The following is a 25,100-nucleotide window of genomic DNA, read 5'->3' on the forward strand; positions in this document are numbered from 1 at the left end:
ATATGTAGCCTGGTTTATGATTGGTTTCCCAATCATAAACCAGCCTTTCGAGTATCATGGTGTATTGCCCTATTCTCTTGAAATCCATCACCAAGAATGTGTGGTGGAAGCTTAGCCAAAGGTCTTGATCTTTGCATCCTGAAGGACACCCAATGGTTTAGCTATGTTCCCATTGGCAAGCTTGAACAAAGGCTTGTGATTAGTGGTGGACTTACCCCGACCTCTCAAGAGTCCTTGGGTGATTATGTTGACACTAGCACCACCATCCAACATTGCACAGAACATCGTTCCTTTATAAATAACATGTAACACAAAATTCATTTCATCGCTCTCAAAGCTCTTAAGCTTGTTCTCGTTTTGATTTTGGAGAGAGGGTCTTCATCGTCCCCCTCTTTAGGTTCAAGTGTGTGGGCTCCTAGGTTCCCAGTCATCCAGTTGAATAAGTCTCTGCAAAGTTGAGAATTTCTTTATAAAAGAGAACTCATCTCGAGACTCTAACCTCTGAGGATAACAAGGCTATGAGGTGTGCTATGTAGCTTGAGTGTTATTTACACTCACTCTCATACTCTAAGGTGGGCTTAGACATGCCATCATATAAGGGATGTGCACATTGAATCTGCCCTAGGAGGTGACACCTCTGAAGCGGAAAAGCCATCGCCAATCGGCTTAGAGGAAATTTTATGGTGACTATGATGACCCATGGAAGGCTAACTTTCACCTCCCATATAGTTCCATCCTTCACTACTGCATCTAGCAATACATGGTCTAGTTGGATTAGTTTCATGAACTATCACTTTCCACCACGGCCTCTTAAGAATGGTTACGGGTTTGGTAAAAGTCTTTGGTGTCTCTAAGGCTTCCACTGGTTCTATGATTGGCTTGGAATATAAGGTCAAGGATATGCTTAGGTGGTGTTAATGGTTCATAGTAATCAATCACTTGCTTAAGTACTTGCTCCAGCTCATAGATTCTACCTTCCTCACAAGCTCTTGTACTTGTTTCATTTTCTCTTTCTCTAATACTGGGTTGGGGTACTCTTTAAGTCTCTTTGGAAGTTTTGTGTAATCATTTGGCTTCTTTACTTTGGGAAGACAGGTTTTTAGTGGGAGATTGCTCGTTATCTCCGCAAGGGTGGTAGCTTCAGAGCTCTCATCTAAACCACTTTTAATGGTCATGACGTCATTGTTCTTTTTTGACAATTAATTGTGCATGTGTGCTCTTAGATGTTTTCTTCTTTTGGACCTTCGGTTCTAGTCCTTTAAACTTTTCAAGGGCTACTATAATTTACGGCCTATGCCTCAAGCTCTTTAGCTACCTGCTCTACTGGCTTCTTTGAGGTTGAAGCTTAGGCTTTCTCATTCTTTGCTACCTTGGATGTTTCCTTTGCTACTACCCTCGACTTGATATGGAGCCTTGTGATAACATTAAGGAGAACTTTATGAATAATTCCTCCTTATACACTCAAAAGTTAAGCCTCATTGAAGTGGCTTGATGCACTTGACACACTGGGGTGATGATCACTCTGTTGGGATGTTGGCAAGTCGACATGCCCCACAATTCACTGTCCCAACGGGTGCTAACTGGCCTCACCAATAAAACTAATGCATCATAAGCTATCGATCTTGCAATGTTACAACTTTTTTACACAATAGGTAGTACTCAAATAAGAGGAGAGGGATAAAAGAGGCTCTTTCATAGGATAGTAAGAGAGGTTGAGAGAGAGAGAGAGAGAGAGAGAGAGAGAGAGAGAGAGAAATATGCTAAGTATAGGGCATACTTTCATATTATAATAAGATGAACTTTGTAAGAAATGTACTATGTCATTACTGTGTCACTGCTGAATGGATTCATGCTACTCTTGTGTTGAGCTCTATATGTGTGATGTTCATAATATATTGTGTATGTTGTGTGTGTTGCACTTTAATGCTGCGGACGAGGAACACTTAGCTAAGTCTTTGTTGCACTGCTGCTGCTGCTAGTAGTATTAAGCTCTCCTGATGCCTGTTAAGAAGTAAGTCTTTCTTGCACTAGCAAGGGCATGTTTTACCTACTTATGGTGTTGGGCACATAGGGATAGCTTTGGCTAGGTGATGCTAGCTAGGTGGTCCAAAACCACCGAAGTGTTAGGTCCTGACCAAACAACGAGACTTTTGGTGATCCCATTGGGGAATGTCTTACTCATGGAAACTGACTATGGGGAGCTTTAGAGCCATGGGTGGTTAGAAGAAACCTACATAAAAAAGACATGAGTTGAGGAGAGTGGTCTAACCATGCGTGGAAAGAGGGTCATCACTATGTCATGAAAGGAGCTACGACCATGACAAGTGATTTCCTTGAAGCTATATGCATGGAAGCCGCATGGAAAATGATAGATGTTCATTGGACGTTCATCCAGACCAATGCGTTATCGACGTAGATAACCATCCAAGATTTAAAAAAATGATGGTGAGCTGTTGCTTGAAAATTATCTCTAAAGAGAAGACTTGCAATAGCAGAAGCAACAATAATAAGAAGTTAAACTCCAAGATCAAAAGGATCAAGACCAAGAATTCAAGAAATTCAAGATAATCAAAACAATTTCAAGAAGAACAAGGCAATGGTGGAGAATAGCTAGAGCAACAAAAGACAAAGGGCATAAAGACCAAAGGGAAGCAAGACAAAACCCAATAGTTATGGTACTAAAATACCCAAAGTTCTAGAGAAAGAGTGATGAACATCCAAATACTTATGTCTTCTCATTCAAAACCATATTTTTAGCCACAAGAGGTCCAATAGCCCAAAAAACAGAATTCTTCACACAAGGCTAGGTTAAGCACTTGGATTCACCCTTATTCCACTCCATTTTTCACTCAATTATGCCAAATCATGTTCTTTACTAAACTTTAATTACTAGTATGTTCTAATGTCGAGCTAAACAAACCAAACTCAAATGCCTTGATTAATGAAATTTAAAATTTTTAAATTTTAACTGATTGAGAAAAAGAAAACATGTATAAAGTAATTAAAATCCTAATCCAATCAAGCAAAATCAAATTAATCCTACTTCCTACTCAAATTGTGCTACCAAATCTCCTAATTAGCTATTCTAGAATAAGAAAAATCAGTGAATTCCTAATATAGTCCAAGCTACATATGTGATAAAATCAATTCACAGTCTACAATACATAATAAAAAAGCAAAATGAATGCTAATGAAAGCGAAAAACAAGCTGAAGACTTGATCATGGATTAGTATGGTAGATCTCTTGGGGAAGCTACACATATTCAGTGGAGTGCCTTGGAGACTCTTTTCCCCATAGTGATGGATTGGAAGAGGCTTAAACTGCTAGGTGTCCTTAAAACAACCCTGGTTCTCCTTGCACCAGGAGTAACCACTGACGGAATGCCAAGCTCCTCATCAAGGCTCTGCTCAGAGCCATTAGAGTTACCATCCACTAGAGTCGCCATCCACATATGAGTGGCATGTTGACAGATCATGCCCAAAAGATTGATCTATCTTTTTCTTCCCTTTGCGTGATACATGTGTACCTACATCTGTCATTAACCTGCCTAACCATGGACTAACACTGGATCCATTGTTAGAGAACTCTCCAGGTACACTAAGCACCTGTGATTGTTTGTGCTCTACATGTGAGACAATATCATTACTTCTTACTTATCCCATCAAAGACAACATCTTTGCTTACTCGCATCTCAGGAGTGATAGGATTATGACATCTATAACCTTTTCGCTCCAAAGAATAACCAATGAAGATATATTTCTCTGCCTTTGGATTCTCATTTTGTTTTTGGGAACATGTACATATGCAATACATTCAACAATAAACAAACACTTTTAAGTGAGATACATCTGGTTTTATATCTATAAAATCCATGAATAGCTACAGTGGGAGTTCTTTTTATAATGCACACAACAATTACTACTACTTTTGTCTCAGATAATCTAACATATTCTTTTCAAACAATAAAGTATGACCCAAATATCTGTTGAACCATTAAACGGGTTGAAGACAACTATGAAGCCACTTCGGAGAGCCTTACATACACCAAGATCTATTGAGAGGGATGCAATACTAAAGACTGCATGCTGACGATAGCTTCAAACTACCTTGGACCGTAGCACAAAGAGTGCTAGGCTGAATTGATGTATGCATAATAGCAAAGTCTAAAGCACACATACTTATCTAATTTTCTATTTAAGAATTCTATGAAGAATGAGATGATTTATGCAAGGGTTGAGGGGATGCTTATATATGTTCACAGGCTATTGGTCAAGCCTAGTTTACGACTGTCAGCATGTTTCTATGGGCCCATGATTGCTAAAAATAGACATTAAATGTTGTCTTTTCTAGTAATCGCTTCACACATGTGGTATATGATATCATGGCTATTGGCTGACATGCTCTACCACTAGACAACTAATTGTCCAATCCCCTGTAGGGCTATCGACTCGATGTAAGACACCTTGTATGCCCCTATTTGGTATGGCCCATGGTGGCCCACAAGCAAGGCTGATAGGCTGGCCTAGAGCCTTTAATCCCTTTGCTAAACAACTTACATCGGAGATATGCAAGAGTACGGCCTACCTACACTTTCAGTAAGGCCTTAGCTGGGTTTTGTGACTCAAATTGGATAGAATATGAATTTCCTAAAGCCATCGCCTTACTAGAGAATCAGTCCTATGACAGTAAAAGATAAGTAACATGTTATTGCTTCTCCCTTGGATATGGAGTTGTCTCGTGGATTCGTAAAAGACTCTCTATCTTCTATAGATGCTGAGTACAAAGCAACATCTTTGCTTCGTGTGAGGTGGCATGAATGAGGATGGCTTTGGAGACACAAGTGCAGCAACCTACGGAGTTCCAATGCAACCACCAAAGTTGCATGGTGATTGCAAATAGCCCGGTGTTCAATGATGCACAAAGCACATCCACATCCAGTGCCATTTTGTATGCAAGCTGAACATGGATGGAGAGATTGAGATGGTCTACTATTTGACAACAAAGAACTATGCAGACATCTTCACTGAAGCTCTTGGAGAGATTTTGGAGCAGCATCTTCATTAACTTGGCATTGGACTGCAAAGGTAGTTCCCACGAGAATGTTGTACATCAATGCTCCACCCTCGTTATGATTTTGATTGCACAAGTGTTTACCAACTACCTCTACATTGTAAGGCCCTCTTTACGAGGAGAAGCCATTGTGTCCTAGAGTAACTCAGATGCCCGGCAAGGTGCGGCCATATGTCGCCGGCGGATGGTTAAGTGACGGCTTACATAGGCTTGGCAGCATCCTAAGTAGGCTATATGTAAGTGCGGAGTGATATACCCATATCAAACCGTGGGTCAAAGGAGATCTTCCCATGACACTGTCCTTGGGTTGCAGGGCCAAATGGGCAACCAAAGATAACCACGGATGGATCTGGAAGCCCTTGTCAACGATGTGGTTGGTTGGTTTTGATTATACTTAACATAGGATGGTCGACCTTGCATGTGACCTATCCTAGGTACTATAGGTTCCACAGCTTCCATTATATTGAGATTATAAGTTTGAGATCTACCTTCACTCCTCTGTGCATCCTTCATTCACAGTGCACGCAGTCCTCCATGTCAGTGTCTCCAGATCCCTATCTAAGATCCATTACCAGGCACATGAGCAGCCATCAGTTATAACATCGGTCTACAATCAGTAAATTGAAAATTTTCTCCATCTCTCGTCTTGTTCTGTGAAGGTCTTGCTAAAATTTAACGCAGAAGACGTGATTTCTTACAAGGGAATCATGGCCCCACCTTATACATGGATGGGGATCTCCCCCCTCCAAACCCCAGCCTGCCGTCCGAAGGGCGAGGGCTGATATGTAAAGTCCCGCACTCATGCCACTAAAAAGGAGTCAGATACTAAGTTCAAAGTCAAATCCATGTTCTCTCCATACCTCAAGCACGAAGCTATTTTGCTAACCGTACGTGCTATTCATTCTCCAAGAAACCTGAGAAGATAACAGCCCAAAAGAGAAATGTCTCATGATTTCCTCTCCAAACATGGCCATAAGGGCCAAAAAGAAGAGCGCTTCATCCTCACTTCCAAAGATAGCCCTATGTTTCACTTTCTTCATTGAAAAGACATACTTAGGCCATGCCATATGAAGTTTGAACACATCAGCGTTCGCAACTTCATCACATGTTGAAAGCACCATCACCTTTTGATATAACAAGGTAGGCCCAGGCACAAGCCTAGCTTTGAAAAGAAGCAGGTAGGGCTCCAACGTGAAAAACTAACTCTAACTTGAAGAAGCCTCCATACAATATGCACCCTCTTCATCCGACATGAGGTCCAAATGGGGCACATACCCTTCCTCCTCTAGCTGCCCGCCCAACTTTTTTAAAGTGGCCAATATTTCTCTTGTTTGTGGGTGTCTTCTTTCTCCCACCGTAAAGAACTGCACATTGTTGTCAAACTCCACATGGGCACCCCCTGGCTTTTTCCAGGCATTTGCACATTTTTTGAGCTCTTTTAAACCATCAGATTCTTCCCAGCTACCAGCATGAGCATAGATCTCTGCCATAAAGTCATAGCTTGCACTATGCCGACTAGTCACATGATAAGTGAGATTGAAATACTGCTTTCCTATAGAAAAATTCCCGTAGGTTTTGCAGTGATTAAGCAGGCACAAGTACCCTACAAAAGTGGGTCGATAAGGCATGGTTTGGAGTAAGTCATCGGCCTCAACCAGGTGACCTGCCCGGCCAAGAAGGTCCGCCATGCAGTTGTAATGGATGAATGTTGGGGCGATACAGTAAGTGTTCTGCATTAGATTGAAGTAGTGGCAGGCTTCCTGTATTAGACCTGTGTGACTGCACGCAGACAGAAGACTAAGAAACGTGACACCGTTTGGATTCAAGTCTTCTCTTTGCATTCCTTGAAAGCACTGCAGGGCTGCCTTATAGTTGCCATGCTCCGCAAATCCCTCAATCATTGCACTCCAAGTCACCTCATCTCTATCCGGCAGTTTATGAAACACACTCCATGCATCCTTAAGGCTTCCACACTTGGTGTAAACATTGATGAGGCTGTGTCCAACAGGCATATTGGACCCAAAACCAAGCTCAAGGGCTAGCACATGAGCCATCTTGCTCTGATAAAGCATTGTAGTGTTCACGCATGCTTTCAAAATGCAGGTAAGGATAACCTGGTTTGGAACCACACCCTCCTGCTGCATCCCTTGAAAAAGCTGCATAGCTTCCTGGTAATGCCCATGCTGGGCAAATGCTTCAATCATAGCACTCCATACAAGAACTTCTTGCTTTGACAGACCATTAAAGATCCAATTTGAAGCCCGGAGGCAGCCCAAGTTAGCATACATTTTAATGAGTGCCCTCCCAGCATTTAAATCATTTTCCCAACCCCCCTCAATAATGTATGCATGCATAACCTCACCCTGTATCAAGTCACCAAAACCTGAGCATGCGCTGAGGATGCCAACAAATGAGTCCTCATTCGGCTCAAAGCCCTCCAACAGCATCTGCTGGAAGTTTCTAAGAGCCTCGCTACATAGCCCATTGTAGGCACAACCTCTAATCGCTCCATTCCATGTCACAATGGTGGGTTTAATGCCCTCCTGCTGCATTTGTTGCAGAAGCCATGATGACTCCCCAGCATGGCCATGCCATGCATATCCCGCAACGAGTGCACTCCAAGTAACCACTCCTCGCCTAGGAAGCTTGTTGAAAACCATACATGCATCCTCTACGCTCCCACATTTCATGTACAAATCAATGAGAGCAGTCCCAACAAAGACATCAAGTTCACAATGGTTCTCAATGATGTAGCTATACAACAGCTTTCCCTCATGCAAGACTCCTCTACTAGAACATGCTTTCAGCATGAGGACAAATGTGACCTGATGAGGTGCCATGCCCTCATGCTGCATTTGCTGGAAAATCTGGAAGACTTCTTGACTACATGCACGATGTACATGTGCCGCGATGATGGCATTCCATGACACCAAATCTTTCCGAGTCAACCTGTTAAACACCCCAACTGCAGCCTGCAGATCCCCACACTTGGCATACATGTCAATAAGATTGCTTCCAATAAACACAGCTGAGTGAAGACCTGTTTCAACAATCTGGGAATGCATAAACCTTGCCTGGTCCAAGACTGATATGCTAGAACAGGCTTTTAGGACACTTAAAAATGTCACCGTGTCCGGTTCTGTCCCCTCCATTTGCATTTGCCTGAAAAGCTGCAGAGATACATGACCACAATCATGCTGGGCGTATCCAACAATCAGTGAATTCCATGTGAGTTTGTCAGGCTGCAAGCCCTCCTGTTGCATCCTTAGGAATAGCTGAAAAGCCTCCTCACAAAGCCCATGCTGCACACATCCTGCAATCATAGAATTCCATGTCACAGTGTTAGGTTCTAAGCCCTCCTCTTGCTGCATCTGCTCAAAAAGCTTAAGAGCGTTTGGAGTGTACCCACACTGGAAGAAACCGGTGATCATTGCATTCCAAGTAGTGACGTCTTTGTTAGGAAAACCATCAAAAAGCCTTTGTGAATCCTCCATGCTCCTACATTTTGCATACATGTCTACAAGAGTGTTCCCAACAAAAACATTGGACTCAAGACCAGTTTCAATGATGTGGGCATGGATCAATCTACCCTGTAACAGTGCTGCCATACCAGCACAAGCTTTAAGAATGGCCACATAACTGTGACCATCTGGTGTTACATGCACCTTTTGCATGTGGTAATGCAATTGAATAGCCTTTTGACCATGTCCTAAACTGGTATATGCTGATATCATTGCAGTCCATGCGAACACATTTGTTTCCTGAAGCTTCCAAAACACTTGGTCTGCTTCAGACAAACTTCTACACACAGAAAATAGGCGGATTAGGTGGCTTGCCAGAAAGGTGCTGGACTCCAATCCACTCCAAATGATGAACTGACGTACTGCCCTCCCTGTTGTAAGATCTTCATTTCTTATGCAATCCTGCAAAAGACAGTAAAAGCTGTCTGCAGAGACTTCCTTTGGTTGCATAGCAACCACAGCCTCAAGCAGCTCACCAAGCCTTCCCTCTTCATAGAGTTCTTTGAAGGCTCTATAAGATCTAAAAGACTCGGAACGTCCATGCATCCTGAAACCTTGCAGGACAAGCAAAAGCTCAAAGTTTCAGACCATACAGTGTAATGTGGAGGAATCTGGACTTTCTTTCCTGCTCATCCTAGCAGATCTCAGGTGTCTACCTTCCTCTTATGCCTCTCTGACTTGCAACTGGGCGTCCTTGGCCTCCTGCCAAAAAAGTCTTCCCTTTGCTAGGCAACAGCCAGTCTCTTCTTCAACATCTGCAGACTGCAGCTCAAGACGCTGAAACTTCATCATCGTCACCATTACAGCTTGCATCCCCAGCATCTCAGGGGACAGAAAAAGAGAGAATATCATAGAGAAGGACCAGCTAGGTCTATCTGCTCAACAAGATCAGTCAAATGGGAGGAAGCGCGGCAGTTACATCATCAACTGCCAAGCCTGTTCACCTCCCAAATTGCAACTGCACTATAACTGCACCAACAAAAAGAAAAAATTAAAGACCGGTACTAGAAAAAAACAGCTAAAACCACACTTAAATGTCACATAAATCCATGTAAAATCTGTCTTAACTCCAGGTGAGCCCAAGCCCTGCACCTCATAATCGTTGATGATAGAAGGCTGAGAACCCTGTGCTAAGGGAGCTAAAAACTGCATGGACTGATCATCACACAAGGCAAAATCAGTTGCTTTAGCTGGTTGCCTAGGCTTAGAAATCCCTATGCAGAAGCATAGTAATGCAATAACCAGCAAATAAAATGGAACCTTAACTTAGTGGACAAAGAAATCAGCACACACAACGGAGTTCAGTCTTTGGATAGAATGCACCTGTAAAGCCCCCAGGCTAACAGACCCTACGATTAAAAATTCAAAAAAAAAAGGAAAAACACAAACTCAAGCATCTAGCTCATTGCCCAACCATAGAGCTATTCAAGCTCACCCCCGAGCACACGGGGATAGTAGCATCCAAGACATGGCTCCACGTGTAAAGTCCATAGCACCCCTTACCACCAATACACACCCATCGGATGTTAGCACATAGTAATCTCAAGGCCTCGAGTCCAAGTCTAAGGAGCTATCGCTTAAACTAACTCATAAAGTCACTTATATAGGCCTCCTATAAACCAAGAGCCAAAAATAGCACGCGTCTCATAAAAGCTACTAACCTCCACTTAAGATGCCTAACCCCTAGGCTATGGTTAACCTAACCTAAAGGTATTAACCCTAATTAGCCTTGGGACATAACATACTTTCCCCTTAAGAACCATTGATACCAAGGAAGCGACTCTTCAGACTACGCACTCACTCTTGTGTAATCTCGACCTCAGACCATCCTTTCTATTTGATCAAGTACTTGGAATAGATGGTATGCCAAGACCGTCTAGTATGTTGATTGAAAACCAACTCGGGTTCCATAGGAATATACCTAGTCATGTCCTCAAGGTTAGGGGTCTCTCCGCTGGCACAACCTCATCACCTTCACCCAGACGTTCTGTCACCATTTGGTCCCTTCACCAGTTTTGATCAGTGTTTTGGGGCAGGCCCACACACAGAATAGAACCAAGGTGAGAACGGGGATTTTCCACAGAAGGAAGTTGAAGCATTCACTGGCAAGGATTGGCCTGAAAGATGGCTACACAACATGAGCATCATGGGTTTTTATTCATTAATGTGACTTATATGGTTTATAAGTCAATGTGTTCACACATCATTAAAGCTTGGCCAGACATTATTATTATTTGGACATGTACCCCAGAACAGGAGGAGGCGCCTAGCTACAAACTTGCAGAGCAAGTTGGGGAAAAGCAAAAGCTAGGATATTTTGAGGAAAAACAGGAGCCCTATTCTAAGCTGGTCAACTCCATCTTAAGAGGAGGGGGCTGAATCGTGGAAAAGACATGGAGGAGGGTTGTCCTTGAAGGTGCATGAGAGCACACGCAGTAGTTGCTATTCTCTCTCTCTTGGATGTGCATGAGAGCTTAGACGAGCCGATTGCAGCAGATATCTCTCTCTCTCTCTCTCTCTCTCTCTCGTGCACATAGGAGGACTCTCTTTCTCGCTTTGCTGTCTGCTGCAGAGGCGTTGTGAGCCCAGTGAGGCGTGTCGTGACAGACTCAAACACGTATCCAAGAGATAAAGATATAGAGAGAGGAGGAGAGAGAAGGGATTAGGGAACTTTGCACAACACAGCACACTGAGCAGGGAACAGGCCCCGCCCCCTTTCAGGAATTTATTTAGGGACAATCCACGGGCACGCTAGCCAAGATCATACATCAATGAATACAAAAGCAAACAAATATTCTGATGTAGTATATCCAAGTCAATGTCAAGGCACAAGATCTCTTGATGCCGAGCACACCACGGGGATGACCCACAATAATCTCTCACCGGGTTAGTACCAGATCCAAAATCCAAATCCAAGTCCAAGTCCAAGTCCAAGTCCAAGTCCAAGTCCAAGTCCAAGTCCAAGTCCAAGTCTAAGTCTAAGTCTAAGTCCAGATCCCAGTCCAAATCCATGTTACATCAACCTTCTTTCCACGACAGATCTCTCCGAATTAGCATGTATGTTTGAAAAGCAACTCTGGACCACAAAAGCAATCCTACTTTTTGCAATAGAACTCTCTAAAATAGCTTGAATGGTTGAAAAGCAACCTCTCCTCAACAATCTTGAGATGTTTCTCCACATCTTTTTTGCTCGCTGAAGCCTTCGCCCTCACCCTACTCGAGCTGCCGCCTGCTCGCACCCCCCCTCCCCGCCCTCGTGACCTAGCCTCTCCTCGCCTACTCGCACCCCCCCCTCCACGCCCCTGTGTGCCTCACGCCCTCCGCCCTCCCTCTTCTCGCCCGTCGCCCCCTGCCCTCCTGTTTCATTCGTGCCCCCCGCGCCCCCCCTTCCTCCGCGTCTCACCCCCGCCTGCCCCCGCCCTCCCCCCCCCCCCCCCCCCCCCTTGCGCGCTTTCCCCTTTTTTCGCCCCCCTCTGTCTTCCGCCCCTTCCCCTCTGTTTTTCTCCGCCATCGCTTCTATGTGGGCGACAGGTTCGGGGAGCATGGTGGCTCCGTTGGCATTCTCGATGGCACCTCTTTTTCAGACCGTGCGCCAGTTATTTTGACACTAGAGGATGCGCCAGTTATTTTGACACTAGAGGAGAGGACACGAGCTTGCAGTTGAGGATCCCAGAGAGGATACTTACAGATCCCAGTCTTTCTGAGGACATTGAGAGGATATGGCATGATAGCCAGAGCTCTGACCTGGATGCAGCAGGCCAGTGTGCCCAGGGACTTATCGAGCTCAGCTCTTTTTTGCACGCTACAGCCTTGACACGGCTCGAGAGCGGGAGCGTCACTTGAGACGTAGCCTTGCTTCACTTCAATGTCTTCAGGAGTAGCTGCCTACATGTGAGTGGGTGGCGTCCCAACTGAGCCAGGCACGCCAGGAGGTTAGAGAGGCAGAGGAGCAAAGACGTGAGTTCTACTATCATCGCCAGGCCTCTCAGTGGACGCAGCTTGGTGATAGAGTGATTGGGGAGTTTTTTGAGATCACCGGACCCCGCCATGCTCGAGCAGGAATACGCCAGCTCAGGAGGCAAGACGGATCGTTAGCCACTGAGCCCAGGGAGATTAGAGCCATTGCCACTGAGTTCTATAGAGACTTGCTTTCAGCGGAGCCAACCATGGAGGCACGTGATGCTTGCAGACAGACTGTGTGGGCCCATGTGCAGAGGAGGGTCACAGATCGTATGCGCACAGTTTTGGGTGAGCCCCTTTCAGAGGATGAGCTTGTTGAGGCTTTGAGAGTCCTTCTGCGTCATAGTTGCCTTGGGGAGGATGGATTGACGCCTACCTTCTTTATGCGCTATTGGGACCTTTTGGGGCCAGGCCTCCGCAGGGGCTTTCAGTATGTTTTGGACACTGGGGTGATGCCACAGAGCTTTTCAGAGGGCTTGATCTTTCTTATCCCCAAGGGGGAGGGAGTGTCAGATGATATTCGGCATTGGAGGCCTATTACGATCCTCAATACTGTCTACAAGGTCCTAGCAAAGGCCTTGAGTTTGAGGATCCAGCCCTTCCTTGGGGAGTTGATTCATGCTACCCAGACAGGATTCGTCAAGGAGCGCAGTATCCTTGACAACATTTTCACCTTTTGGGAGGCGACGGCCCGAGCTAGATTTCTCGGTGAGGACTTGGTCGTGATGCTTCTCAATTTTGAGAAGGCATACGATAGAGTCGATTGGGGCTTCCTAGAGGGCACGATGCTTCGCTTGGGTTTTGAGCCAGACTGGATTCGAGGAGTGGCGGCTCTATACTCCACAGGTGTTGATGGCAGGAGGACGGGGGCCGAGTTTTGAGTTGACCAGATCAGTCCGTCAGGGATGCCCTCTCGCCCCGTTCCTTTTTCTCTTCTTTGCAGAGGCTATGAGCATGTATCTGACAGCAGAGGAGGTTGGTTTGAGAGGACTCCAGCTTCCAGTCCGGGGTGAGGACCTGCTCGATTCTGAGTTTGCTGATGACACAGGATTGTTTCTGCATGGCCAGGAGGCCAATCTGCAGAGGGCAGAGTAGTCGCTACAAGTTTTTGGTGTGGCTTCGGGAGCATTGATCAATTGGCGCAAGACAGTGGCTTTTTGGATCAATAGCGCTCCCGCTCCGTCATGGAGCCCAGACCCGGGTTTTAGATGGATTCCTCCTCACACAGCAGTGCGGTATCTGGGATGCCAGATTGGACTTGATTTGTCACCTGAGCAACAGATCGCCCCGCTTCTTCTGAGCATTCGCTCGGAAGAAGCTTTTATATGGGAGTATAGCTCGGCTATCCTTGGCTGCTTGGGTGGTGGTGACAAATCAGGTGCTTTTAGAGACTATGTGGTACATCACATCTTGCTGGATCTTCTCGAGCTCTTGCATCAGCCAGATACAGAGGCTGATCAGGAACTTTCTTTGGTCTGGGCGGGATGGTCAGCCGGCCCGGGCTAAGGTTGCTTGGGCAGTTATCACTCTTCCGCTGGCCCAGGGGGGCTTGGGCATTATAGATCCAGCTGATCAGAGTAGAGCCTTGTTGGGGAAGCTTATTGTTCGGGGGCTGCTTCCAGGCGCTGAGCCTTGGAAGGAGCTTCGTTTTCAGCGGCTGCAGGCTAGAGCTCCCCCAACAGGGGGCACTCGGGCACCAAAGATTCTTCATAGAGATGAGGAGGACAGGCCTCAGTAGAGGATGGGAGGCCAGATTTGCCTTGAGCATCCTGCGAGCTTGGGAGCTGCTGAGACCGAGGCTTTCTCAGAGACCTCCACTTGTGATGAGGAGCGGGCCAGACAGCCGCTCATTTGGAGCCCCGCGATACGCACAGAGCATGGTCATATGCTGGGTTCTCGGCCTCGTCTAGCCTGGGGACCATTGGCGGCAGGCCCAGCACGCAGTTTTGGAGATTGGCAGGCCTTTTGCAGCCTCCTGGAGGAGATCCAGGCGGAGAGGTTGAGTCACTTCAAAGGGGGGCTGATTATGAGGGATGACATTCAGGAGGCACTCACTGAGGAGTGGTTCACGCCTTTCGAGCCAGTGGCCCCACAGTGGATGGGAGCCTTTACACAGTTGGAGATCCTGATTGCTGTCAGAGCTTGCACTGAGGATGGTAGATGCCTCTACTATGAGATACAGGATGAGGGCAGACTTCAGAGAGTGGAGGCGGAGTCGCCTTTGGTTGCAGAGTGCATCTTTCAGAGGATACGGGTAGTGGCCGCCGCTTCTCGGAAGTGGCATATTGATCCAGACCTTGCAAATGTGGACTCTGATTGGCGCATATGGACATATGCTACGCGCCCCTTGGCCCGGCTATAGTGGGACCCTGGCGAGTACGAGTGGCATGATCCTTATGCGTCCCCCGAGGCCACAGAGATCACCTTTTTCCAGTACACTGTTCGGTTGGGGAGGCATATTTTGACTGCGAGGAGGATGGTCTCTCCAGCTGCATCGGAGCATTGGAGGCTACAGGGACTCTCAAAGGAGTTCCTGGAGGATTTTTGGACCAGGCTCTGGGCTAGCCGACAGGCACGCAGGATCTCGATTTTCCAGTGGGCTGGTTGCCCACAGGGGCTTTGCAGTTGGCACCTGGCTTGTCTACAGTGGCCTTCCGTCGGCCTGCGTCAGATGCGGCCACCCATTGGAGACACAACGACATTGCCTATGGGACTATCCACAGGCGCAGCAGATTTGGCTGAGGATTCTGCGCATTTTGGCCCCCCTCTCTCCAGAGGGCATGTATACGTGGGGAGCCGTTGCTTGGTCGACTTCGTTAGGGCCTGCTTTGGGATACGAGTCAGAGCAGGACAGCCAGGCCATCAGATTCATTCGGGGCCAGCCTCGCCTTGTTCCTTCACCGGATTTCTCGTCCGCTGACTGGACACAGGAGAGGGATCTACGATGGGAGCTCCTCAGTAGCCTCACCATATGGTTCACCTGGAGAGCCCGTTGTTTCAGGGCCTTTGAGGGGAGACTGGAGCCACCAGCAGAGACTGTTCGGAGTATCTGGCAGGAGTTGATTCACACCCTGCGAGGACAGTACGACCGCATCCGGGGCGGATCGAGCGATCTTGCAGCGCCAGGCCTTCCACACCACTTGGCGCAGCGGCCCCTTCTATACTCTACACGCGGGTACCCCCCGATGACACTACAGGCCACCTGTTTGGATTTTCCCCCCTCCTATTGTATGATATAGCCTCTCAGTTATTTGTCCTTGTATTTGCACTTTTTTGCACCTAGGGAGAGTCTCCCTAGCTGCCTTGATTGCATCTCTGCTCTGCCTTCTTATGAGCAAGAGAGGGGTTTTGTAGCCCAGTGGGCGTTTTTTTAATAACTAATGAAAGGATCTTTTCTCGGAAAAAAAAAAAGCAACCTTGATCCATAAAAGCAATCTGCTTTTCGCGATAGAACTCTCCGAAGTAACATGTGGATACAGTAAACACCCTTGGTCCACAAAAGCAACCTGCTTTCCATGACCAAACTGTCCAAAATATCTCTGAATCCACTTGTCCAATAGCGGGCAATCCCTATACATGCTTTTTGGCCCTCCAAAAAGCGGCTTTTTGCTTTTTCGTTTGGCTCAGTCTCCTCTTGCCAATGGTGCTCTTGGCTTGTGGTCAACCCAATTTGACTTTTTGCTTTTTCTTGCTTTTTGACCAAGGCTCGTGCTTTTTTCTTGAACAAACCTTATGGTCCCTGTCTCCATACCTTCTTTCACCTGTCTAGTGTCCAGGCAAGGGTTCCATCATGTGAAATAGAGCTCTGAGGGCCAAGTAGTTACATTCCCTTCCTCTTATATCACAATTTTCCTCAACTGCGGAATACAAATGTTCCAAGTACATCCATATGTTCCAAGTACATCAAGTACATCCATATGTTTCAAATATTTCCTAGTACTAGCCCTATCAGGTGAGCTTGTGCATATGGTCTTTCCCCATATCTGTGGTGTCATCTGCTCATCTAACATCATCTCTATGCCTTATCTTTGACCAATGTCTTTGTTCTTGATGGTATGTCTTCATGGCCTGCCAAATGTGTTAGATAAAATAAATACATACTTACCTCCTACAAAAACTAGACAGAAGCTAGTCAACAAACAAGTATGCATCATTCGCGTCTACTTGGTATTCCAGGTGTCACCATTTGGTCCATCTCCATGTCTGGAGCCACTCTACTGGGATTGTTACTCTATAGAGCGGCCAGATTTGTGCCATGTTCACATGGGGCTAGGCTGGTGTCCCATGTGAAAGGGCTAGTCTCTTGGTGTCACATGGATGGGAGCCAGATTCATGCCACCTGTGTGACCAGTACTGCGTCACATGGACGGGAACCAGTTTTGTGCCACCCGTGTGTGGCCTGCTTTGTGCTGTATGGACAGGAGCCTATTGGTGCCACCCGTGTATGGCCAGGATGGCGTCTTACCTATGGGATTGTCACTCCATAGGAAGACCAGGACATACATTCATATTTCTATCGCGCCAGTTTTGTGCCCGACAGGAACTTTTTGTACAAGTTTCATGAAAGGGAGATTTTCGTCCATTACATGTGCACATGCATTTATGACTCCATGCATAAACTTGTTTTCGCATGATTTGTTTGCGTGTGTTTGCCTGTTTTGCCGTGCCAGTACACTGGACAGGGACGCCCCCAGTGTATTGTGCTGAAGCTTGACACATTGGTGTGGCATGTGAACAAGTGGTAAGTATTGTCTTTTTGGCCTTTTTCTAATGTAAAATCTATAAAGTAATCCAAACCTTAATATTTATAAGGTTGGGTGTTCACACACCTTTAAAATTTGGTCCAGACACTTTCTAGTGTGGGTGTCCATGAGCTAACCTTTGATTAAAAGTTTAATAATAATTAAAGCAACTATTGCATGGGAAGAATTCTCTCCACACGTGGATGGTGGAAGGGATTGGTTGAAGAAAAGAGTCGCCTACTGTATGGAGAGGTGGGAATGGTTTTTCTCCAGCCGGCCTGCGTGTGCTGTACCCGCCTCTACCCATCATCTTGTACCCGACTGCTGTTACCTGACTTGTATACGCCGACAACTGCTGTATCCGACTGGTGTACCTACTGCTATACCTATACCTGGCTGTACTTGTTGTACCAACTTGCCCTGTACTTGTTGTACCAGATTGTACCCTGCTGTACATGATTGTACCCTACTATACTTGAACTGTACCAAGCCTGTACTTGCTATACCAAGACCTGTACTTGCTGTACCAAGCTTGTACTTGCTGTACCAAAATCTATACTTATTGTACTAGGTGGACTTGACTGCATGGTGAAAGGAATGCATCTCCATTGACTCCTGCTACAAGCTATTCCAGGTGCCTTATATTTCTTATTTGTGTAAAATTAAAATTTGCTAAATTAAGTTCAAAGATTTCTTTAAGTTTTGTGCAAAGTAGGAACAAAGCATGTTTATGCTAACCATACTCAGGAAAATTTCCTAGTTTGGTTTGTTTTTCCCTGAGTGGTAGTGCTAACCGCGGCCTCATAATTCTGAGAGCCAGTGAAAGTTAGAAACACTAGGCGTGCCTGTTTTGGTACACGGTCCCGGAAGACCAGTGAAAGGCAGGTGTGCACCCAATGAAGGTGGGAGTGTGCCTGTGACTTGGGACTTCTTCGGCTGTCCAGACTTCATCGACAAGTACCCAATTGTTTGAGTTGTATTCACTCCATGTGAGGAGAAATCTGGCCTATTGACCCGTGACACTTGTACGTATAAATACTCCAAGAAATACAAATGTATTGGGGGGGGGAGGGGCGCATTTCCGGCCCCAGTGTTGGTGTCGAGTTTTATTGGTCATTTTTAGTTTTAATGTTGCTAATAATGTCCATTGTTGGTATAAATACTCCAAGAAATACAAATGTATTGAGGGGGGGAACGCCTTTCCGGCCCCAGTGTTGGTGTCGAGTTTTATTGGTCATTTGCAGTTTTAATGTTGCTGATAATGTCCATTGTTGGTATTAGTTGAGTGATCTAAAAATGTGTATTTTGTCTTCCGATTTGTAGGCCTCCTGTAGGGAGCGGTTACATTGGTATCAAAGCCCGAGCGTCTCTCTTTCTCAAGAGGAGACACGGTGTTTTGAGATTGGAAACATACACGGACACTTGACCCAATGGACAGCCAAGGCAATCCTTTGGAGGTGCCAGATTTTCAAGAGGTCAATCAAGTGCTTCACGTGATTTTGATGCATTGCTTGGAAGGCACAAACCTCTTGAGAGAGGTTATGACAGTGCACTCATGGGACAGCCATCTCGTGGAAAAGAGCATATGCATGAGGATGAGCCCAATGCATTGAGGGCTGAATTGGAGCACATGAAGAAGCTTTTGCAAGCAAAGGAGCAAGAGCTGAAATTTCTGCATGAAGATCCCCATGTACAAAGTGTCATTGAAGCAAGGAAAGCTGATGCTATGGTGGATATGACCTTTGAGTCCATGGCTCGTGAAGTGGGCAAGAAGCCAAGGGAGTTGACACTCTCCTATCTCATCTGCAAGGGTGATCTCAAGGAAGGAGAGGATGGAGAGCTAGTATTCAAGAATCCACCTCATTTGAAGCAAGGAGACCCCATCTCAACGGTTGAGATCTTTTATACACAAGGAAGAGGTATCAGTCACTTCTCGCCATGCATCTACTCCTCATGGGACAGGAGGCAACAAGTACGTGCATGTTGGAGCTAGTGGGCAACATGATGGCCTTGCAGATTCAAAGAAGGTATATCATGGAGAGAGTGGTCGGCATGCAAGCCAAAAGACTTTGCCCATTGAGTTGTCTCGTGGTGAGACATTGCATCATGGGGAGGTCACATGCATCGGGACCACATATTCATAATGCACATGCCACCGTGTCTCTTGAAACATCTTTGATTGCCCATGAAGCCCATGCAGAGAGCGCTGCCCCGTTGGATAAGGGGAAGAGAAAAAGAGAAGAACATGTACCACATCCCAAGAAGCTCAAGGGGTTCAAGGTATTCCATCCCAGTTGTATCTCACATCCAAATTAATAAGGCAATGCAAAAAGAGTATCCAAAGAGGATGTAAGAATGGATCCTGCTAAAATTGAAACCATTCGAAATTGGTGAGATTCCTCCCTACCACGAAGGATTGAAGGGTTTGGGAGGTATCTTACACATACAAGCTTAGCATTAATGAAATTGTGAGAACTAGGGTCAAAAAGGATGTGCACACTTGTCACGTGCACACCTTAATCTGGTGCCACGTAGACATGATTATTCCTTACAACCGCCTTAAGAGAAAAGTTAGAAGTCATGTATGGGCAATTTGGAGCCAATTTGGTGGCCCTATAGGTGCCCAGAGGTGCCCAGGACATGCACCAATGGTTGGGACATATTATGGGCACAATATGAACACATTTTATAACATTTTTGATAACTTTTTATGGCCTAAAAAGTGAAAACCGACCTGATTACGACTTGCTATCGCTTTACTATATAAAGGTAGGTCATGGGTCATTTATAATGATTCAAAGACAGAGATTGCAGAGCCAAGACCAAGGACATGCAATCTAACTGTTTGGATTAGCCAAGTACATCTCCAAATCAGCGTTTTCCATTAACGCATAGTGGAGGATAGTAAGCATCAGTTCATTCATAGCATTTATAGTCTAGATCTACATTGGATCTATGACAATCATTGTAATTACTCATTCATTCAGTAATATAGAGTAGGAGGAGGTTAGGTAAAGAGTCTCTCTCTTCTCCTTCTCTCTACTTCTCTATATCATGAGCATGTGATTAGCGTTAATCTTTATTGCTTTGCGTTAATCATCATTAAGCACGCTTCCGCATAGTAGACATGTTACATTGGTATCAAAGCATCTCTAGGTTCCTAGGAAAAGTTTTTCATCAATGCTAGGGTTTGCATGTAAATCAACAAATTAGGGTTTGCGTTTTAGGGTTTGCAAGCAAAATTAGGGTTTATGTTTTTGCATCAGCTTTTTGCTCATTGTCAGCATAGTATAGTACTAGAAAGTCTAGATTTCAATCTAGCATGGTTCTAGGGTGTCTAGGATACATGTAGAAGCCTAGGTTTAGGGTTTTTGGGGCTGATTATAGCAAAAAAAGAAGTAAGCGTTTCTTCATGGCAACCATAGAGGATATTTTCACTTTGATGAAAAGGCAAAGTGAAGCTAGTTGGGCAATGTTCGACCAACAATCCCAGGAAAGGGCAAAGATTTACCAACAAGCATGTGAAGACCGTGATCGCCAAAGGGAACAACGTGAAGAAGAAGCAAGACAAAGAAGGGAACAACGTAAAGAAGAATCAAGGCAAAGAAGAAAAGACGACGAAAGACGTGAAGAAGAGTATTGGAAAGGAATAAAGAAGCTTTTCGCCATGATGAGTCAAAGTACTCTAGTGGAAGCAAGTGTGGCGAAGACCAAGGAAGAGGACAAGAGTACCACAGTAGAAGACCAAGGACAAAGGGATACCAAAGAGGCACTAGAAACCGTGTCGGATCCACAGGTCAAGAGGTTCAATTGTTCGAGCATGTAGAGCCACAAACAATTCCAGATTCCATGCGAGTTTCCGAGATCATCATAGCCATCGAGGAGGTGACAATTCGCGAGGTTTCCACACTTATCTCCGAATCCATTGACAAGGAGAAGAAAAGTACTTTAGTTTTTGAGGTGTTCATGGAGTCTACCGTGCCAATAGAGCTTCCATTCCCCGAGGAGATAGTGGTGGAGACACCATATGGGAGATCTAGCCCGCAGTCGAATCGACAGCATGGAGCAAAGGCGCATCATGTGCACCCCAACTTCAAGTTTAGGTGGAGGGAATGTCATGTGCACACCTTAATCCGGTGCCACGTAGACATGATTATTCCTTACAGCCGCCTTTAGAGAAAAGTTAGAGGTCGTATATGAGCACTTTGGAGCCAATTCGATGGCCCTATAGGTGCCCAGTACATGCACCAATGGTTGGGACATATTATGGGTACAATATGAACACATTTTATGACATTTTTGATGACTTTTTATTGCCTAAAAAGTGAAAACCGACCTGATTACGACTTGCTATCACCGTACTATATAACGGCAAGTCATGGGTCATTCATAATGATTCAAAGACAGAGATTGTAGAGCCAAGACCAAGGACATGTAATCTATCAGTTTGGATCACCAAGTACATCTCCAAATCAGCGTTTTCCATTAACGCACAGTGGAGGACAGTAAGCATAAGTTCATTCATAGCATTTATAGTCTAGATCTACATTGGATCTATGACAATCATTGTAATTACTCATTCATTCAGTAATATAGGGTAGGAGTAGGTTAGGTAAAGAGTCTCTCTCTTCTCCTTCTCTCTACTTCTCTATGTCATGAGCATGTGATTAGCGTTAATCTTTATTGCTTTACGTTAATCATCATTAAGCATGCTTCCACATAGCAGTCATGTTAGAACACTTTCCCACAGGCGACATGTACATAGGGATCAAATCATTAGGACCTAAGACTGCTAAACTGAAGTTACAATATGCAGGAGCTATGATCCAAAACATAAGTATCAACACAAGTAATCTGGAGGTTTCCTTTTACTTCCATCACATTTGCCACTTTGGTACCACCATGTGCCTAAGACAATTAGCCTTCACAAGGCCCTTGAACCTTCTGACCACAAGTAAAGCTTCAACCTTCCAAAGGATCCAAAGTTTCTTCATCACGGTCTTCTAAGGACTGGGTTCATTATGATCTCAACGGCCTTCCCAAGCTTAAACTTTCATTTATACTCGGGTGTCGAATTGGTAGCCGTGGTCTAACGATTCTTCAAGAAATTCGTGATGGGGCCGGCCATGATTTTTGAAAACTGGATTGCATCCTCCAAAGTTTTACTATGGTTCCTCTTCACCTCGAGCTTATGGTCCTTGGACAAACCACCGATAGAGTATCCACACAATGTGAATCCATGTGTCCCACAAGCAACAAGTTCTCTAAACTTATGCAAATAAGTGTCATAAGGCATATTCTTTATGTCCAACTCCGTGAACGTTTGGATGATATCAAACTCATCTTTAGCTTACAAGTCTTCAACCCAAAACTACAATTCAAAATCAGCTCATGAAGTAGGTTTCTCCTTCATATCCTTGCCAAGTCAAGGCCTTCCCTTTGAGGAAGCCTTGAACCATCTGAATTTTCCAATTGTCCGGAAAAGGGTGAACTCAAAGTGAATGTTCCAATGGTTCAGCCAAGAGTCAACAAACTCCTAGATCCTCTCCTTATCACCTGCAAAGATGTCAGAAGTGAAAGCAAGGGCAATCGACCTAGGAGTCACGGAAGGAGGCAGGTTCACCACAACCCGTTGGACAAGCGTGAATTATCTCTCAAAAGTCGAATCTTCTCTCGAAGCTTTTCCATCTCCACATCAAACTTTTTCAGCCACTTTCACTTTGTCACGTCCTCCTCGAGTTCCGTAGGATCCTCTTCTCGAGGATCCTTACAATGATCAATCACGTCGTCATCAAAGTCAAGACCGCCAACGTTTCCATGGAGGAAAAGAAGAGAAGAAATAGACGTGCAAAGATGGGATCTCCACATCAAAAAGCGAGAACTATTGTATCGCAAGCCCAAGAAAGGGTGGCCTGGTTCATGCTCCCAAACACCTACAAATCCCCAAGCCTTCAAATCTGCAAATTAGAATATGCAAGTCTGGGAGAGAGGAGCTTCCATTGATAAGAGCAAAGGGAAAAAAAACATCTCTTTTGCTTTTCCTACAAAGAGAGCTTTTTCCCCAAAGCTTGTTTTTGCAAGTTGTTTGTTTTCTTCAAAATATTCCTTGTAAGTGGTTGTAAGTGCATATTTCTTTTAAAAAATAGCCCAAAGCTAAAAAGAAACCACACACATGTTTTTTTTTCCCACTAGAAACAGCCACATTTTTTTTTAATGGTTGCACTGTCCTCTTCCCCACTTCAACTTACACCTGTCCCGCATAGTGTATGGACACCTCTCCTTGTTGCGCGTGTACAAAAATGCCTCCAACAAGCTTTTCCGTACTCCGTACGACATGCTCCATACCTTTGTTGTCCACTGCTTCATATGCCCCATACTCAACCCTAAAGGGCGTCTCCTGCTCACATCCCTCTTGGTTAGAGCGCTTTGATACCAATTGTCAGGCGCTTGCCAAGTCCAACACCACCCAATATCTCCTAATCACAAGCTAATCTATGATTAATTCTAACTAGGTGTCGCACGCAAAAGCTCACCACCCAACCATAGGCCTACATCAGCAGGCCAACCCCAAGCCTAGGAGATAAGGCTCCAGACCTCACATATCCATGCCAGTCAACCATGGCGTCCCTCTTGCTAACACCTTTGGCAAGCTATCTTCATCACATTGTGGACTAGCAAGAGTGACTCTCACTCCTAGCCAACTCCCCACTTTTCTAAGTTGATCCTATAGCTATAAATAGCCATATCTATGTAGTTATTAATATATGAGCCTTAACCTCCAAAATCAGCCTGCATCCTTAATCCTAGGGTCCCAGACTAGGTCCCCTAACCCAAGGTTAACATCTAGTACGCAACATCTTCCGCGGGTCTCTATGCAGGTTTTTGTGATGATGCAAGAGATGTTATAAAGAGTGTGCAGATACAACGAATTTTATGCTGGCCAAAAACGATCAACTAGAGTCCTGGAAGAAGGCCAATGGGTTTACTTGAGAATTCCAAAAGATTCTTAGGTAATGCGGACTATAAAATTTCAGCAGAAAGCAACATAGATGTACTGACTCTGCGAGCGGTTGCAAGGCGTCGACGTTGAAGCGATCGTCCCAGCCGCAGTCGAGGAGGAAGCGGAAGCCATCCACGTCCAGCAGATAGCAGAGGGGACCCTCAGAGTACACCCCGCTCAGGGGAGTCAGCTGCACGCGCATACCCATAGCCTCCTTCCCGCTCGGTGGAAAGAGCGATGAAGACTTAAGGTGGCCTGCGTAGAGAGCGCGAGGCAATGTGTAAAGGTCTCCAAGTAATCAAGGTATGATATTTTTATCAAGCCTAATGTTGCCCAACCGTTTAGTACCCACCGTCTCTCCATGTGGGTTCACCTATGCATCTTGCAATTTTCAACCCTCTAGCATTGTTCTCCTATAGTGCATGGAGGAATCCATGTTGTCGAAGAACTCTGTTGCCCTTTGAAGAGCACAATAGTCCCTGAGCAAACTCAGCATTGATGGCTCCAACAAGCTCGGGAGAAGAGGGAGTACGAAAGATGCTCTCTTTGCATGCGTGGTGGGTGTGTATAGGCAGTTGTCTATTATAGGCTTCGTCTCTCCAGTAAAGGCTAACCCTTCAAATGCAATAGTAGAGCATGAAGAGCTAGTCGTGGAGATTGCCATGCTGCATATGCAAAAGGGTTTGCGTGTGTTAGCCAGCCATGTGGCAAGCTACTTTGCAACATTAAGGCCAAGACCTTATATAGGGGGAGAGGGTTCTACCAGTCGAGAAGCTATATGCACCATCCAACTACAAGGAAAGACA

The 25,100-nt window shown here is 45.4% G+C and overlaps 1 protein-coding gene across 3 annotated transcripts; it reads right to left on the reverse strand.

Moving 5' to 3' along the window:
• Nucleotides 1-5,720: 5,720 nt before the first annotated feature.
• On the reverse strand, nucleotides 5,721-25,007 carry LOC147633501 (pentatricopeptide repeat-containing protein At5g16860-like). Of its 3 annotated transcripts, none has more exons than XM_086806590.1 (3): nucleotides 24,647-25,006; nucleotides 24,354-24,549; nucleotides 5,721-8,384 (listed from the first exon to the last, which is right to left on the reverse strand). In XM_086806590.1, the coding sequence occupies exons 2-3, from the start codon at nucleotides 24,424-24,426 to the stop codon at nucleotides 6,277-6,279; spliced, it is 2,181 nt and encodes a 726-aa protein (XP_086662716.1). In that variant the 5' UTR covers nucleotides 24,427-24,549; nucleotides 24,647-25,006; the 3' UTR covers nucleotides 5,721-6,276. The 3 variants fall into 3 exon arrangements, with proteins under 3 accessions (XP_086662716.1, XP_086662714.1, XP_086662713.1); XM_086806588.1 differs by lacking the exon at nucleotides 24,647-25,006 and adding an exon at nucleotides 9,685-9,747 and having other exon boundaries at nucleotides 5,721-9,561; nucleotides 24,354-24,581; XM_086806587.1 differs by having other exon boundaries at nucleotides 5,721-9,561; nucleotides 24,354-25,007.
• Nucleotides 25,008-25,100: the final 93 nt, after the last annotated feature.

Source organism: Cibotium barometz, chromosome 12 (genome assembly GCF_041138505.1).
Source record: "Cibotium barometz isolate CiBa-2024 chromosome 12, ASM4113850v1, whole genome shotgun sequence".
NCBI lineage: Eukaryota > Viridiplantae > Streptophyta > Polypodiopsida > Cyatheales > Cibotiaceae > Cibotium > Cibotium barometz.

What these genes read in the sequence shown, in the direction of transcription:
- LOC147633501 (XM_086806587.1), bottom strand. Translation starts at nt 9,138, where the DNA reads ATGCATGGACGTTCCGAGTCTTTTAGATCTTATAGAGCCTTCAAAGAA.